Consider the following 15,871-nt stretch of genomic DNA (forward strand, 5'->3'; position numbering starts at 1 on the left):
CCACATACATAGTATATGTAGTAACATCCTGTTATACAGTTTAAACCTTCTGTTTAAGGATGGAAGCCAATCAGAAGCAGTCTTAGGATATTTTCACACCAATGGTTTGTTTACTCTGGTCCAAATCAGTTGATGAGTTTATAAACTTGTAGCTTTTCTTTAGTTTGGCTTCTTAACACATACAAAAAAAAACTTACAGGGGTACTTGAAGTGTATTGGATAGATGTGTCTGGGGTGAGAGCAACAAAAGTAAATACAGGAAGAAGGTGCTGTGCTCTGGACTGCTGGAGAACATGCTACCCCTGATGCATCCCACAATGCTAAGCATACAGGATGTGACTACAGAAAAGCTTTTAACTTCAGCCTGTAAGGTGCACGTGATAGTTTTGTTGGATGGAGGTCGGATCACATCCACGCCATAAAGACACACTCTTAAGGAGAGGATGGCCTTAAAGGAATAAAAGCTAACATAGCTTGTTTCAGGCAGTGAATGTGTTAGAGTTATCACTGGGATGCCGGTGTGATAGCTCCCTCAGGACAAGGACTCCAGTCAGAGAGTTGGGCACAGAGAGTGCTTTCCAGATATACTTTAATGAACATTAACTGATTGAACAGCAGGCCAGTAGTACAGCAACTGGCATACTCAGTGAGAGTATAAGGGTGCGTATGTCTGTGGTTCTAAATAACAAGAAAACAGGGAGAATAATTACATGACAAATATAACAACCATTACTTTTCAACATCATACATCAATAACTAAATGCTCTGGCTTAATGAAATCTCACATTGGCAGGAATATCTGCTTATCCAAAACAACAGAAAGGCCTAATATCTCAATATTAGCAAAGATCAGCAATTAGGTGGTCATCACAGCCCTCTAGTGGCCAAATAACCTAACTGATATACATGGATCTGACCTGTGTCAAAGGCTACATGCTTCTGCCAATATCAGTCGAATCTCCTAACATACTCCATATCAGGTACATGTCTTATAATGTGCTACCTCCTAATCTAAAACCCCTAAAGGATGTAAACAATATGTCAGAGTATAGATCAGTCTCCTCCTAGACCGCCTCAGTGGAGATGTATACTTTAGCAACATAATACCACAGACTTCTAACAACTTCCTGAAATTAACGGAAGTATATATGTGTGTGTGTGTGTGTGTGTGTGTGTGTGTGTGTGTGTGTGTGTGTGTGTGTGTGTGTGTGTGTGTGTGTGTGTGTGTGTGTGTGTGTGTGTGTGTGTATCCAACCTATTAATTTAGGAATTGATCCTTAGAGCTACAGAGGTTCTGAATCACACTGGAAATCGCTATTCCCCCGTGCTTAGCGCTCCTCGGACTCTTAGTACGGCTGGACTGTCGTAAAAGCATGTGACATCATCACCCAGCAAACAATAACAATGAAAGTGAAAAATAAGGAGACTTTCTGACAGAATGCGTCGAGGCACAATATAAACTAAATAAGCATTATTTTGAACTCTGGATGACAGCAAAGCTACTCTAGTAGAGTCAAAGAAGAAAAACATGGAGCTGGTGCCTGCATAATTGGTCCCTTTTAAAGAGAAGAAAATGAATCCCGTCATTGATTTCAATTAGCTTTAAAGGCTCTTGATGACATCCACAGCCCTGTTCTCAGAGAGAATGATTATTCCAGCTTTGGCTAGAGTTGTGGCCTCAGTGAAGAGCAATCCTAATTGCTCCGTAGCTATGAATGAGAGAGGAGTTCTGCCTCCACTCACCATTACACACACCGACACAGGGGAAGGCAGCATGAACGAGCATGAGCGAGACACACTGCGCTGCAGGGTTTACGTGGCTGCCTGCCATCTCCTCTCTGTTGAAGCTCTCGGGCTGTTCAATCTGTGGGTGGATTTATACTTAAACTGCTACTCCTATTTCATATCAATGAAACGTGTGCTGTAACGAAACAGCTTTCCTCTTTGACGTGCCGCGCAGCAGCCTTTACGGGAAAATCGCTCTCATTTATAAATGATAGCTGCTTAAATTCCAGCTGAGATAGATTCGGAGCAAACGAGGAAAGAGAGGCTTTTACGTGAATTCACTGAAAGGGTAATGCAAAGAGACTGAAATGGGTCAGCTGAAATGCTGGGTTGCTACTCGTCCCCACGTGAGAAAGCAAACAACATGCCAACTCACTGCTACAGGGAGGAAGGGAAGGAGGCACAGAGCTGCAGATGAGGTTAAAGGGAGAGGTTTGAGTGCGTTATTTCATTCTGTGCATGCGCCCAAGAACAAGGGGCGATTCCTAACTTGTCTTTACACCACCAGGAACTACAGATTTCCACTTGCAGAGTTAACGTGATCACTCACTCACACATGACTGCACTCCTTCTGTACCTGTTCTTCTTCATGATGTGCTCAAAAGGCCTCAGGAAGTCTTTCTGGAATCTGAAGTTAGCCAGCTCCCCCTTTTCCAAAAACTTCATGGACAGCTGCCGAAGAGAATCCACCGCGAAAATGGCCACATCTTCATTGGGATTGCACCCAACCTACACAAAGACAGAACAATATTGTTAACACTGTATTATTTTTCACATTTTTTTCTCCTAAATTCAGCGCATGATGTGCGGCTCTCTGAGAACACACTGTTCCTTTACTGAAAAGTAAGCCTCTAACATTTCTTGAATAAACTTTTCACATAACAGGCACTCCTTCGCCAAAATCCAGGCTGTAGCTGCGCCGTGAGACTCGAATCTTGGTGAGAGACGAGTCCTTGGAATATCAAAATGCCAGAATTTGGCAACAATCGGTGTTTATCATTACAAAACAGAAAGTGGGAGAGAGAAGGAAAACAAGCCTTTGTAGCTCAGTTCCTGCAAACCTTTGGGATAGATTTTCAAACCAACACTTTATGGAGGAACAAAGCTACCAAAACATAAATTTAAAAAAATAAAATTTGTATTGAAATATCTATAAAACCAGTGTTACTCACTTCCCCTGTCAGTGATCGTAATGTTGTGCCCGATCAGTGTATTAAGCTATGAGTTATCTAGTTCTCGCTCACCTTGTTAAAGTGGTCTCCAATAACCTCCCAGATCCTGGACCACTGCAGCCTGATGCGACCCATGTTGTAGTAGGAGATCTCCACTATCTTCTGCAGGCTGAACATACGTGGGTGTGTGGGCGAGGCCAGCTCATCCATGGACACGGCGCACAGCCAGCGCACGAAATCAACTGATGAACGGACAGAAAACGTTGGCAATGAAAAGCGGTTTGTGCAGGACGTGATTCATGCCAATTAAAAACAGCTAGCATGTACCTCTGCTTGTAAGCAATAAGGAAATTACATGTATAATAGTGGATCAGCTGGACTCACCTATTGCATTACCGTCCAGTCTGGTAGAACCTGTGAATATCCTGTACAGAAACACAAATTACTTAAGAGCTGCGCTGTATTTTCATTTCTTTTTACTCCAAAATAAAGGTAGATAAGAGGATGTGATCCTTGCTACGTTCATTTACTGCATGCTTCGTTTAAGGACGTTAAAGTCTACAAATAAACAAACAACAGCAGGAGGTGCATACCTGTCCACAGCCACCACCACACTCTGAGAGCTGGTCTCTCCGATGGACTCCTGAATGCTGGCAATCTGCTTACGGTCCACAGTCCCTCCAACTGCAGAGCAAAACACAGGTGGTTGTTAGGCTGATTTAGGCTTTAACGTTGGTCTTTGTGTGCACGATGCATTCAAATGATGATCGCTGACCTAAACCCAGGTACTCATCGCTGCTCTGCTCCTTCGTGCTCGCAATGAAGCCCTCCTTGCCCCGCACCGTCCCTGAGATGTAGCGTGCCTTGACCCCGGTACCAATCAGCTGAGCCAGCTCCAGCTGACTGATGCACTTCAAGATCTGCAAGGAGAAACAACAGTGAAGTATTTGGAGGAAAAAAAAAAAACAGATGCAGAAATGTAGAAAGAAGTTAAAAAACAAGCAAGCGCAGCAAACTATCATATGTAGAATAAAGTGGGAAAAGGGTAACACCAAAATTCTACAAAATGTGAGCTATAAACAAAGTAAAGACAGGTCTCTGCTCTGTTCTACAGTGGGGCAAAAAAGTATTTAGTCAGCCACCGATTGTGCAAGTTCCCCCACCTAAAATGATGACAGAGGTCAGTAATTTGCACCAGAGGTACACTTCAACTGTGAGAGACAGAATGTGAAAAAAAAAATCCATGAATCCACATGGTAGGATTTGTAAAGAATTTATTCGTAAATCAGGGTGGAAAATAAGTATTTGGTCAATAACAAAAATACAACTCAATACTTTGTAACATAACCTTTGTTGGCAATAACAGAGGTCAAACGTTTACTATAGGTCTTTACCAGGTTTGCACACACAGTAGCTGGTATTTTGGCCCATTCCTCCATGCAGATCTTCTCGAGAGCAGTGATGTTTTGGGGCTGTCGCCGAGCAACACGGACTTTCAACTCCCGCCACAGATTTTCTATGGGGTTGAGGTCTGGAGACTGGCTAGGCCACTCAAGGACTTTCAAATGCTTCTTACGGAGCCACTCCTTTGTTGCCCGGGCGGTGTGTTTTGGATCATTGTCATGTTGGAAGACCCAGCCTCGTTTCATCTTCAAAGTTCTCACTGATGGAAGGAGGTTTTGGCTCAAAATCTCACGATACATGGCCCCATTCATTCTGTCCTTAACACGGATCAGTCGTCCTGTCCCCTTGGCAGAAAAACAGCCCCATAGCATGATGTTTCCACCCCCATGCTTCACAGTAGGTATGGTGTTCTTGGGATGCAACTCAGTATTCTTCTTCCTCCAAACACGACGAGTTGAGTTTATACCAAAAAGTTCTACTTTGGTTTCATCTGACCACATGACATTCTCCCAATCCTCTGCTGTATCATCCATGTGCTCTCTGGCAAACTTCAGACGGGCCTGGACATGCACTGGCTTCAGCAGCGGAACACGTCTGGCACTGCGGGATTTGATTCCCTGCCGTTGTAGTGTGTTACTGATGGTGACCTTTGTTACTTTGGTCCCAGCTCTCTGCAGGTCATTCACCAGGTCCCCCCGTGTGGTTCTGGGATCTTTGCTCACCGTTCTCATGATCATTTTGACCCCACGGGATGAGATCTTGCGTGGAGCCCCAGATCGAGGGAGATTATCAGTGGTCTTGTATGTCTTCCATTTTCTGATGATTGCTCCCACAGTTGATTTTTTCACACCAAGCTGCTTGCCTATTGTAGATTCACTCTTCCCAGTCTGGTGCAGGTCTACAATACTTTTCCTGGTGTCCTTCGAAAGCTCTTTGTTCTTGGCCATGGCGGAGTTTGGAGTCTGACTGTTTGAGGCTGTGGACAGGTGTCTTTTATACAGATGATGAGTTCAAACAGGTGCCATTCATACAGGTAACGAGTGGGGGACAGAAAAGCTTCTTACAGAAGACGTTACAGGTCTGTGAGAGCCAGAGATTTTCCTTGTTTGAGGTGACCAAATACTTATTTTCCACCCTAATTTACGAATAAATTCTTTACAAATCCTACCATGTGAATTCATGGATTTTTTTTTCACATTCTGTCTCTCACAGTTGAAGTGTACCTCTGGTGCAAATTACTGACCTCTGTCATCATTTTAAGTGGGGGAACTTGCACAATCGGTGGCTGACTAAATACTTTTTTGCCCCACTGTAGATATACAAATTGATATCCCAGAGGAATCTGAGGCTCGGGAAAGATGATCATTTAAATATGAGATGAATTATAACAACACGTTCCTGCGAGCCAACACAAACGCCAGTTTCATGTGACATAAGTGGAGCGAACCTCATGCCAGGAGTTTCCCAGATAGTTTCCATCTGTGTGGGCCACAGTGATGAGGGTCTTGATGGTGTCAATGTTCTTCTGCTTCATTTCTGCAATGCCTGAGGTGGCTGTGAGCAGGGTGAACCTGGCCAGAGCCTGCACATACGCATCCCTCTCCAGCTGTGAGAGGCAAAACAACAACAATGCTTTGTGTCAACGCGCTGCCAGGTCGGTAATACGGTACGGCACTAGTCCTACAAAACAGATTGCAGTACCTGAATGGAGAAGATGCACGCGATCCTGATGGCACAGCGGATTCCTTCAAGACACAGCGAGGCCACCTCAGTGTCGTCGCAGTCCTGAAGCCCCACGCTGAAGGCGGCCAGGAAGGGCGTCCATGCCAGCTGAGGAAACAAACAAACAAACAACAACGGCAAGGATGATTTGTTTGCAGCTGTGTCTGTGCCCAGATGTGTCTGAAGCACATGTGCATGCGCTGGCGTTATTACCTTGAACATGGGTCTGACATGCTCCAGATGTGTGGCACTGGTGAAGGGAGCCTGCACGTGGCTGACGGCCTCCATCAGAGCTTTGGCCGTCTTAGCCATCTGCTCCATCTCCAAGTTGTACAGCAGGCGCCTCTGCTTCTCGCTGGCCACACCTGAGCAATAAACCCCAGACATTTTTTTTTTTTTTTTTTACAGAAAGTGGAAAAAAAACTGCAGCTTTTCTTTTAACAGCTGCTGCAAAGTGTAAATCAGAAGTGTTTTTCATAGAATAACTGATTTCTGATAGCTCCAAGCCTCATCCAAAACCATTCCAGCAACAACGATATCAAGTAAATGACTCTGGATAATATCTACAATCTCCTTTTTCATTACACCTTTGAGAACTCCTCCAGCACTGAGACTCACTTTGCTTGTTGGATTTCATGGTGAGCTCTTTTGTCTCCTTCATGGCGATCTTTTTCCCCGCGATCTCGTCGTAGATGGCTGAGAGATATTCCTCAGGTAGGTCTTTGCTGTCATTGATGCCCCGGTTCATCTTGATATATTGCTCTTTTGTCATTTTATTCTTAACCTTTGCAGATAACAACAGGGATTCGGGTCAAAAGCTGCTTATTTAACTTCTGTGATTTATGCTGAACAGATATTTAAGGGAAGGACTGCTGTCTAAACACATCCCGAAGGCCGTTGCCTCACTGAGGCGGAGCGCTCACCTGTGGACTGTGAAGGTCTGTTGTCAACATAATGATTGAGTAGGCAAGGACATACGCAGTGTCAGCGCTGGCAAAGAGCGTTTGCCTGGGAAAGGGACAGGAAAGCAAGGGTAGGAGAGCAGATTAATTTAACAGCACTGTGTTTACTGACCACAGAGAACCAAACGCAAGCATTTCCAGAGTCATAAACTCACCCCTGGTTGCATTCAAGATATCTCGCCGCAAATTTCTCCATGAGCCGGTCGATTTTCTGGGCCTCTCCGGGCAGCCGAAAGCCCTCCAGGAACATCCTCAGCGCAGAGACAAAGTCTTTGCCCTGGAAGTCCATTTGATCCACGTAGGCGTACATCACCTCTTTATTGAAACGGTCATTATCCCCGAGGAATTCTCCCACTTGAGTCTGACAGAGCAAAAGAAAACAGAGGCTATGTGAAACGTGCCGCAACGTAAAACACATATTTAGCATTTGTCTGTGCTGGTTCTTATCTACTGCGTGTGTGGGAGAGTGTCTGAAATAGATTGAAGTTCTGAGATGAGATTTCTTTTCTAATGAGATGGAATGACCATAAATGTGCCAAAGTTTGTCTTTCTCTGGGAAATTTCTTAATATGCATGAAGCACCAAAAATACATTTGACAAACTCAGCACCAACATTTCTTTTCAGAAATAATCATGTGGGGTATTACCAGTTTTATGCAAACAACATTTTTTTCTACTGGGCTACAAATGCCAATTGCATCAGGCGCATGCTAGCGACAGCAGGATAGGATGTAGACTTTAATAGTATCCTACTGTAGCTGATCTGGGCTCTGTACCACAAAACAGGTTCAACATCTTTCCGTTATATGGATCCACTTACCCTAACATCGGGACATGAACATGATAAAGTAACCCAGGCTTTATCAATCTAGCTGGGATATGATTAGCATGTTTACATCAAAGGGAAGTGGTGCTGTTAGCTGGTAAGTTATGTGTAAGAAACTGTATTTATCACTGATCCTCATTGTTAGACCCTCTTGCTCTCCACACACAGGGTTTTTTCCAGGAATGGATTTTTCTAGGCAACTGATTGGTCAGTAAGAGGCGATTTCATACCTGCTGATCTTTAATCTCAAACCTGTCATTTTCCAGAGCAGGTTAGGTTGGCAACATGTTACCATGGCAATATAACCCAGCAAGACCTGAACCACCTTGATAGTCCTGAAAACTCAGGGTTAATCCTGAAGTTAAGATAGATTAGCCACATCCTGCTTCATAGGACAGGCTGTAGCGTTAGCTTGCTGCACCCTTGTTCTGACGGGCGGATGCAGGCAACAGAAGAAAAACAGTCACTTCACACCATCTCATATGTCATCTGTTGCAATATTTACAATATTAGACATTCTTAGACTTTCTTCATTTCATATCTCAGCTTTAGTTAACGATTCTGATCTCCAGATGTTTGTGTGGGAAACTCACTCCATGCTACTAGAATGAGCCATTTTCCTCCCTGCCATAACTTCGCTTGAGTAAATCTCATTTGTGCTATTTTTAATAACACCCCCCGACACATACAACAACTGTTCTGGTGCCACAGCCGCACTTACAACTCTGGCACCATCAGCCGTCGGTGACTGAGTATCGTATTCGCTTAACCCGGTCTTGGGATAAAGCTGTAAACGTTACACCTGCTCTGAGATCACTGTGCGGTTTGTGCTTCCTCACTTCAACATGCCAAAAGTCTGGACCCAAATCTGTGTTGTGGTGTGAGCAGAGAAGCAGATCTGTACTCTGTTTTAGCTGAAAGTAAGAACCACATGACTTCTTACCGAATCGAGCCTCTCCTCCTGGTGCAAAAACTGAGCAAGGTCCTCGGGGGTTGTACCCAGCATGCCTTGCTCCTGAAGGTACTGAATTCCTCTCTTTGGTTTCTTGTTAAACCTATAGAAGATCCAGAGAAGGACAACTTAATGAAGCTAATGCCACAGTTATCCGGAGGATAAAACGATTACTCCGTGAAAGCGGCACCCCTTACAGGTCGATGCCCTGCTCGATGATCTCCTTTTGCTGCTTGAGCACTTCAAACTGCTCTGGGTTGTCAGTACCAGACATCTGCGTGCTGTAGCTTCCGATACCGGACGAGGCTGTGGAGTCCAGAGAGTTAATGCTCCCATAGCGGTTTATGGTCTCCGGAGCCTTGGACTCTGTGCTTTCTTGTTCTGATGGTTTCTCTTGGCCTGAGGAATAAAAAAGAAAGAAAAAAATACACCAGATAAGACAACGCAGAAGGGACGACAGATAAGTGGACATATATGATAATAACAGAAAAAAAAGACTATTGTTGCAACTCCCAGCAAACATCATAGAAGCGAGGCCTTTAATTGAAACTCTGGCACAAGCATGGCCTCAAGGCTTAAAAAACAGCTAACTTAAAGCTAGTACTGCAGGAGACAAACTTCAGTCATTTAAAAGGGGGAAAACTGGACCAAAGAAAATGAACCCAAGGTCTACTTAATGATTTTTTGTTGTTGTTGGCAGGGAGGGTATGAATGCAAGCGTTACTCGAATCCGTGCACAATCGCAGCTTAATGAATTCCAGAAACACACATTTATTCACACTGTCGGAGCAGGTGCAAGGCAGGAGGGAGGGGAGGGGTATTATAAAAGGTGGGTTATCTGAAAAGCTCCAGGTCGTCAAAGGGAAAGCAGAAAGAACTTAGACACCAATAGAGGCTGGTTTCTTAAGCCTGCTGGAGTAAGCTCAGGGATCTGCTGCTGCTGGAGCGAGTCCACGCTGTAAGACGGAGGGAGTCTGATTACCTATCGGAAACTCTTTAAAACATTCAGGACAAAGCCGCAGTAATGTGAGCTGGCACTCTGTGTCCACTCCCCGGCTTACAGAACGGAGGGAAAACAATGGGGGAACACAAGCTGTGCGTCGGGGAACTACTTTATAATGTTTCCATCAAAACCAACCAGCAGCATTTTCACCTATTAGTAGTTGTGGTTAAATTCAAACACGGTTTTTGTTACAAATCTATGGGTATAGCTGGGCAACAGGAAACTCTCAAACACAAGCTATGTAACCCAACATTAGTACAAAACTCCCTACGGACACAACGGGTGTAAAACGAGCGACACAAACACGTTCCAGCAAATACTCCATACTGCTCTACTGTTACCTGCTCTTGCTTTGAAGTCGTTCACAAGGAGAGACAAGGGACAGTTTAAAAACAGGGGATGTGATATATTGTACTGCTATACTCTATTTGTAACCACAATTCATATTCCACATTGTAAAATAAAAGAAAACAGTGAAAACTTCTCTGTCTGAAATTCGGCGGCAAACGTAACATTCAAAATTCAAATACTAACCTATAGTGATGTGCGATACCACTGATTTCCTTTCTGATCCGATACCAAGTAAAATTCAGGGTGGTATCAGCGATACTGATCCGATACCGATACTCTGTACAAAAACTTAATGTTTCATTGCATTTCATAATACAATATATAATTGTATTATGTAATTGTAATAATAACATAACCATATTGCTTCATAATGATTAGAGGACATCAGACAACTTGTTTTTATTGCTTAATAATGCAGAATAATCATATAGAAACAAAAAAAAAAAAAAAAAACTGACGTTGTGCGCTATTTGAGCATGTTGCCTGCCTGCAGCACTAAAGGACTCTGCGAGAGACGTCGGTCTCGCCCTAGCAGCACCTGTCCCTGTCCTCCTCTTCAGTTCGCCTCAACATAAGCTTATCATATTCTGTGATGTGATTTACTCCGAGGTGTTTGACGAGGTCAGTGGTGTTGCCACAACAACGTGTCCACACAGGACTCTGTTTGCGCTCAGCCATTGTTGTGAGTGTGCACGCCAGGGGCTGCCACACATTTATACAGCCGTATTCCGCATATGACTATGAAAGGCGTAAGAGGAAGTAGTTCCTTCCAAATTAGACGATCCGAATTGTATAGTTTCTTTCCACTGCGTTCATTTTAATGGAAAAACTACAAATTTACCCCAGAGTACTAAAATATCGATATTAAAATATGAGAATCGATTCTAGAACATAAATTGCTGGGATCGGAAGAATCGATATTTCAGTATCGATCCGCACACCACTACTAACCTATGAGTTCCTGCTAGATTGCTAATGAGGTGGCATAAGTTTTGAAATAGAAATAGCGCCACTGTGAGCGAACACAGCTGCCTATGCTAGTTAGCCCTGTTAGCCCAGCCTGAGGCTAGCCCATGGGCTGCTCCAGAAGGCTTCTGGGATATCTTTCCAGTGCTTTCACGCAGCTGTACTCTTCCTTAGTTTGAGCAAACAACAGAAATCCTCCGATGTGCTGAAAACCCAAGGGCCAGTCTGACACTGAAGATATCTTCAGTCCACCCCCCCCCCCCCGCCTCAATCATGGCTCGGCCTAAGGTATCGTTCTTTTCAGGATTAAACCTCCTGGATTAGCCTGTCTGCGCCAGCCTCTGGGCATTATCCCGCTGCTTCGAGCGGTGGGAACCGAGCTGATGAACGTTTGCATTTCTTCTTAAGAGTTGTAGCTCTCCCAGATGAATGCCAGCTGTCCACCCTGCCTCTGATTGCAACTATGCTGATGGAGCTTTATCGCAAACCAGTAAAAACCTTTAAAAGCCTGAATTATGAAATTATTGCTAGAAATGTCTACATTTTGGAAATAGGAGTGTTTATCAAAAATCTGGCAAATAAAATAAAAAAAATATGCAATCTTAATTAGCATAACAGTGTTTAATTAGCATCATATTTCCTACATTAGGTGGAGGATTGAAAAAGACGGAGGCTACAAGGCAAAAAATAAAATTAAGGTACCCAAACACTTCCTTTTATTTAAGCTTTAGTCATACATTCAAAGCTCATTCTGAAGATTTCAGTAATATTACAGGCTTGTGTCCTGATGTATTCATTCGTGTTATATGTTCTGTATTCTGCAATTTAACCAAACAGTCTTCACTGTTATTTTTAAGGAATTACTACACTCTCCCCTGCAGTAACACATTGTTCTGTGTACAGCTAGCCTGTCTTGGATTGTTTCAAACTACCAGCCAAACACTGATCAGTGTGCAGAATAACAATGAAGAGGAAGGTTATGCCTTGTATTCAGATCAGGTCTGATGACTGCCAGACAGTTTTGATAAAAGACACGAGTGTCTCACCGAGGCTGGTCTGGGAATTGGGGTTGACGTATTGGTCTTTACTCCACTCCACCATACACTTCAGGATTGACACTAGACACTCAAGGCCTTTCTTTCTCAGGGTCAGCTCCTAGAAAAGCATCCCAACAGTTTTTTTCAGCCCAAGATTGTGAATAATAGCAATAATAACTTTAAATTAAATAAATAAATAAAATCACCTGCTGGGGGGTTATCCCAAGCTCATGGCCTCCACGACCTTGTGCAATTTTCGAGAGGTCGTTGACCAGCCGTTCAAATATGTTAGCAGCATTCAAGTCACAGTCATAGTTCACGTAGATGTCCACCACACTCTGGGCGTCTGATGGGACAGATGGGAGCCAGATGGAGTTTGGGAGTGAAAATGTGGAGGGTGAATCAATAGGCATACATATAAAGATAATAATTAATCATTAGATGAAACTGCAACTTTGTTACGACAGTCACGTGAAAAAAGAAGCAGTTCATATGAGGTACTATTCAGCATTTCTGTACAGCTAAAAACTTTTTTGACAACTAGCAGATATATCTGCACCACATCTAAAGCCCCAATCAAAGTACTTCTATTTTCTAAATGACACAAAGAGAAGTGAAAATAGAGAGAGACGCCAACCTGCACATATTCTAGTGAGGGTTTGTATAACCATCCATTTGTGGTCATAGGAGCTTGTGGACGTCTCAAGAATATACAGGAAAATCTCCTTGAAGAACACCTGTTGAGAGAGTTCATGTGACAGTGTAAACATGAATCACACACACAAGGAGAGGTAAAAACAACCTTCAGTTGCCTGCATAACCAAAAAAAAAAAAAAAAAAAAAAGAGAAAGCCCACACGCAACCCTCCAGAAGCAAAACACGATTCCCCTCGAGTGGATACAACAAATATAGCAGGTGGATGTCAAATGTTCGACAGTTAGACTCAGAAGAATAAACTGTAGGCAGAGGAGGAAGAACGTTACAGCAGATATGGTAACAGCCCGTCAATATCTCTTACCACTGAAAGATGCTAGATATAAACATGAAAGATACACATATATACTGACAGTTCTTCACTGTAAAAACAAGTCGATCAAAATTATTTTCTCTTTTAAATGTGGCGTTTAACACCTCAATTGTTCCTGTGTTTCCTACAAAGTGAACCAGGTGCCAGATGAACTAGTTGGCTGATGAACTAGCCAAGTAGTTCATCGGGTTTTCCCTGCACATCTAAGTAAAAATAAAAGAGAAAAATATCCTAGCTTGACTCACCATGGGAAAAATATTGAATGACTTCTGGGTTCAAAACATTTCTTTGTACTACGTTCCAGAGACTGTTAGTGCAGAAACTGCTGCTTTCTATGGCGATCCTTTCTGTCGATACCTTTTTGCTATAAACGGCACTTCTTTGAAAGTCCAAAAGTAGCCGGGCACAAAACGACTTGGGTCTCTAAAGCTAATTTTCCCTTCATCAGTAATGTACAAGGAGGATTTCTTTTATTACTCACACATTTACACCTAATAAGGATTTAAGTGTGCCGACACAGGTCGCTGCCTTCCTAGATGTTTGCATTTTTAATACAGTTGTAAGCTGCATTATTGTCAGACAAGTTTAATAGTAAGTAAGACCCCAAATAAGAGGGGCTGCATGTCTTTGTGATGAACCTCTGAGGTCTATGGATGAAGCCTGCTAACAAAGAAAGGAGATATCAACTGAAAACTCTTCTTCTGTCACTTACATAATCAAGATGGCAACGACTGAAATACCAGACTTAACGCTTCCAATTGTGTTACCACAATCATCTTTTATATACAGTTTATGGTCAATACTTTCATAAACTATATGGACAAAAGCACTGGGTCACACCTACTGTTAGCCATGCAGTGTGCCTTTACAAACACAACTGAATACGACTGTGATGCCGTAACAGAAAGGAAATGAAAGCATTTAGGAACCACAGCAACCCAGCCGTGAAGTGGCAGACTATGTAAAGGTCCCCGAGTGCAGTCTCTGCTGAGTCAATAACTGCAGAGCTCCTCTGGCATTAACATCAGCACAGAAACTGTGTGCCGGGAGCTTCACGGCATGGGTTTCTATGGCCGACAGCTCTTGTGTAGGAGACCCAGTGCTTTTGTCCAAACTTAAAGCAAATGCTTTACCTCGATTTGCATCTTGAGGTGTGTCTTGAAGTGAGAAAGGAGAGTGAGGAAAATGGAAAGAGACAGTTCGAAGACCTCAGGCACAGAGGAGACCCCATTCTTGGACAGAGCCACACACAGGTACTGCTTGATGGCATTTATGAACATCTCGTTGGTCTTAAAGATGGGCCCGGCGTTTTGCAGGATGGACAGCAGCAGCTGGAGGGACAAGACCTTCGACCGCAACTCGTGGGACCTGAGACGAGGACAGAAAAGAGGAAGTTAAAATCTTTGATGAAAGCAAGGGGAACAATTGATTCCCCTTCGGAAAGTTACAAAATTAAATTCATCCACAACAATAACATAAGCTTGTTATCATGAATTGACTGTCTCCTTTGAATAGAAAAGAGGGCTTGAATTAAAACACAAAAAAATACCCTGTGCAGTGGTTTGTTTGTGCGCACATATCAATGTGTGAAGCTTCATCTTCTATAGCAGGGGTCGGCAACCTTTCTAATGATGAGTGCCATCTAAAATTTCCTCAGAAGTCAATGTGCCATATCAACCGTTGCATTAGCAATAGATTTAATAATGCTCTACATCAACAGCTACACACTATATAAAACAACTTTATAGAACTATATTTCTAAACAGACGTTGGCATAGTGCAGATCAGCTATTTTGATATGTAGAGCCAAATACTGCCAATAAGGCCTGTGCAATGTTCTTAACACAGTTAAACTTGTCAGGTAGTGATGCCCAGCAGGTGAAAATGCAAGCTCCATGAACACGCACAGCTGTGGATTCCAGCTGCGTTCGTAGTTCTGCAAACTTTGACCCCACAGAGTCGAGCTTTTGAGTTCAATCAGCTGCATTTCGATGTCCTCTGTGTCCAGCCAGTTAAAGAGAGACAAATCCAGCTGCTCGCTAAAGCTTTCTGGTTAGATCAGAAAAGAAAACATTGGTCCATACACCTGAAAGTCCCGAAGACGCATCGTGAATCCTGTCTCGAGTCCATGGATGTATCAGTGTATTTCCGTGGTGCTGATGCTGCGCTGAGCGGACAGCTCCTGAAGCATTTGTGTCGGAATGTGGAAATTTCAGCATCGCTTGAAAAAACTGCCAGCTAGCCACGTCCCTCTCACAGGTAGGCTACGTTATTTTTATCCAATTACAAGTTGAATCTGGTAGTTGGGGTTGTTAGCTAAGATACCGTCATTAAGAAGAACAACTGACGTGTCTATGCGAGCTAATTTGCGATGTGCACCGGTGGCCCGGCCATTTATTTTTTAATGCTCCTTCTCAGATTAATTCACCGCGTGTCGTGCCATCAGTTAAACCCTTCACGTGTCAGCTGTGGCACGACTGATCAGGGTTGCAGACCCCTGTACTATAGCATTTTACAGATCCAAATCTGCAATAACGCTCAGCGCTGGATAAAACAACCAAAAAAATTTATCTAATCATCTGCCCAAGGCTTTTAACCATGAAAAGTTTTCGTCACAAAATGCTCTTGGCAACCAAAAGAGAAACAAAAATCTCACTAAAACAA

At 43.3% G+C, this 15,871-nt stretch overlaps 1 protein-coding gene across 2 annotated transcripts in view; it reads right to left on the reverse strand.

Moving 5' to 3' along the window:
* Positions 1–15,871, reverse strand: part of arfgef1 (ADP-ribosylation factor guanine nucleotide-exchange factor 1 (brefeldin A-inhibited)) — a 53,953-nt gene that overhangs the window by 7,618 nt on the left and 30,464 nt on the right. For both annotated transcript variants that reach the window (XM_080864292.1, XM_080864293.1), the window contains 17 exons: positions 14,341–14,575; positions 12,818–12,917; positions 12,387–12,526; positions 12,190–12,298; positions 9,021–9,222; positions 8,815–8,926; positions 7,201–7,406; positions 7,007–7,091; positions 6,702–6,867; positions 6,297–6,448; positions 6,063–6,191; positions 5,809–5,967; positions 3,733–3,877; positions 3,551–3,641; positions 3,342–3,382; positions 3,030–3,199; positions 2,363–2,514 (listed from right to left, as the gene is read on the reverse strand). In XM_080864292.1, coding sequence (XP_080720418.1) covers positions 2,363–2,514; positions 3,030–3,199; positions 3,342–3,382; positions 3,551–3,641; positions 3,733–3,877; positions 5,809–5,967; positions 6,063–6,191; positions 6,297–6,448; positions 6,702–6,867; positions 7,007–7,091; positions 7,201–7,406; positions 8,815–8,926; positions 9,021–9,222; positions 12,190–12,298; positions 12,387–12,526; positions 12,818–12,917; positions 14,341–14,575 — 2,394 coding nt within the window. The remainder of the gene's footprint in view (positions 1–2,362; positions 2,515–3,029; positions 3,200–3,341; positions 3,383–3,550; positions 3,642–3,732; positions 3,878–5,808; positions 5,968–6,062; positions 6,192–6,296; positions 6,449–6,701; positions 6,868–7,006; positions 7,092–7,200; positions 7,407–8,814; positions 8,927–9,020; positions 9,223–12,189; positions 12,299–12,386; positions 12,527–12,817; positions 12,918–14,340; positions 14,576–15,871) is intronic.

This window comes from Rhamphochromis sp. 'chilingali' (genome assembly GCF_963969265.1).
Source record: "Rhamphochromis sp. 'chilingali' genome assembly, chromosome: 18".
NCBI lineage: Eukaryota > Metazoa > Chordata > Actinopteri > Cichliformes > Cichlidae > Rhamphochromis > Rhamphochromis sp. 'chilingali'.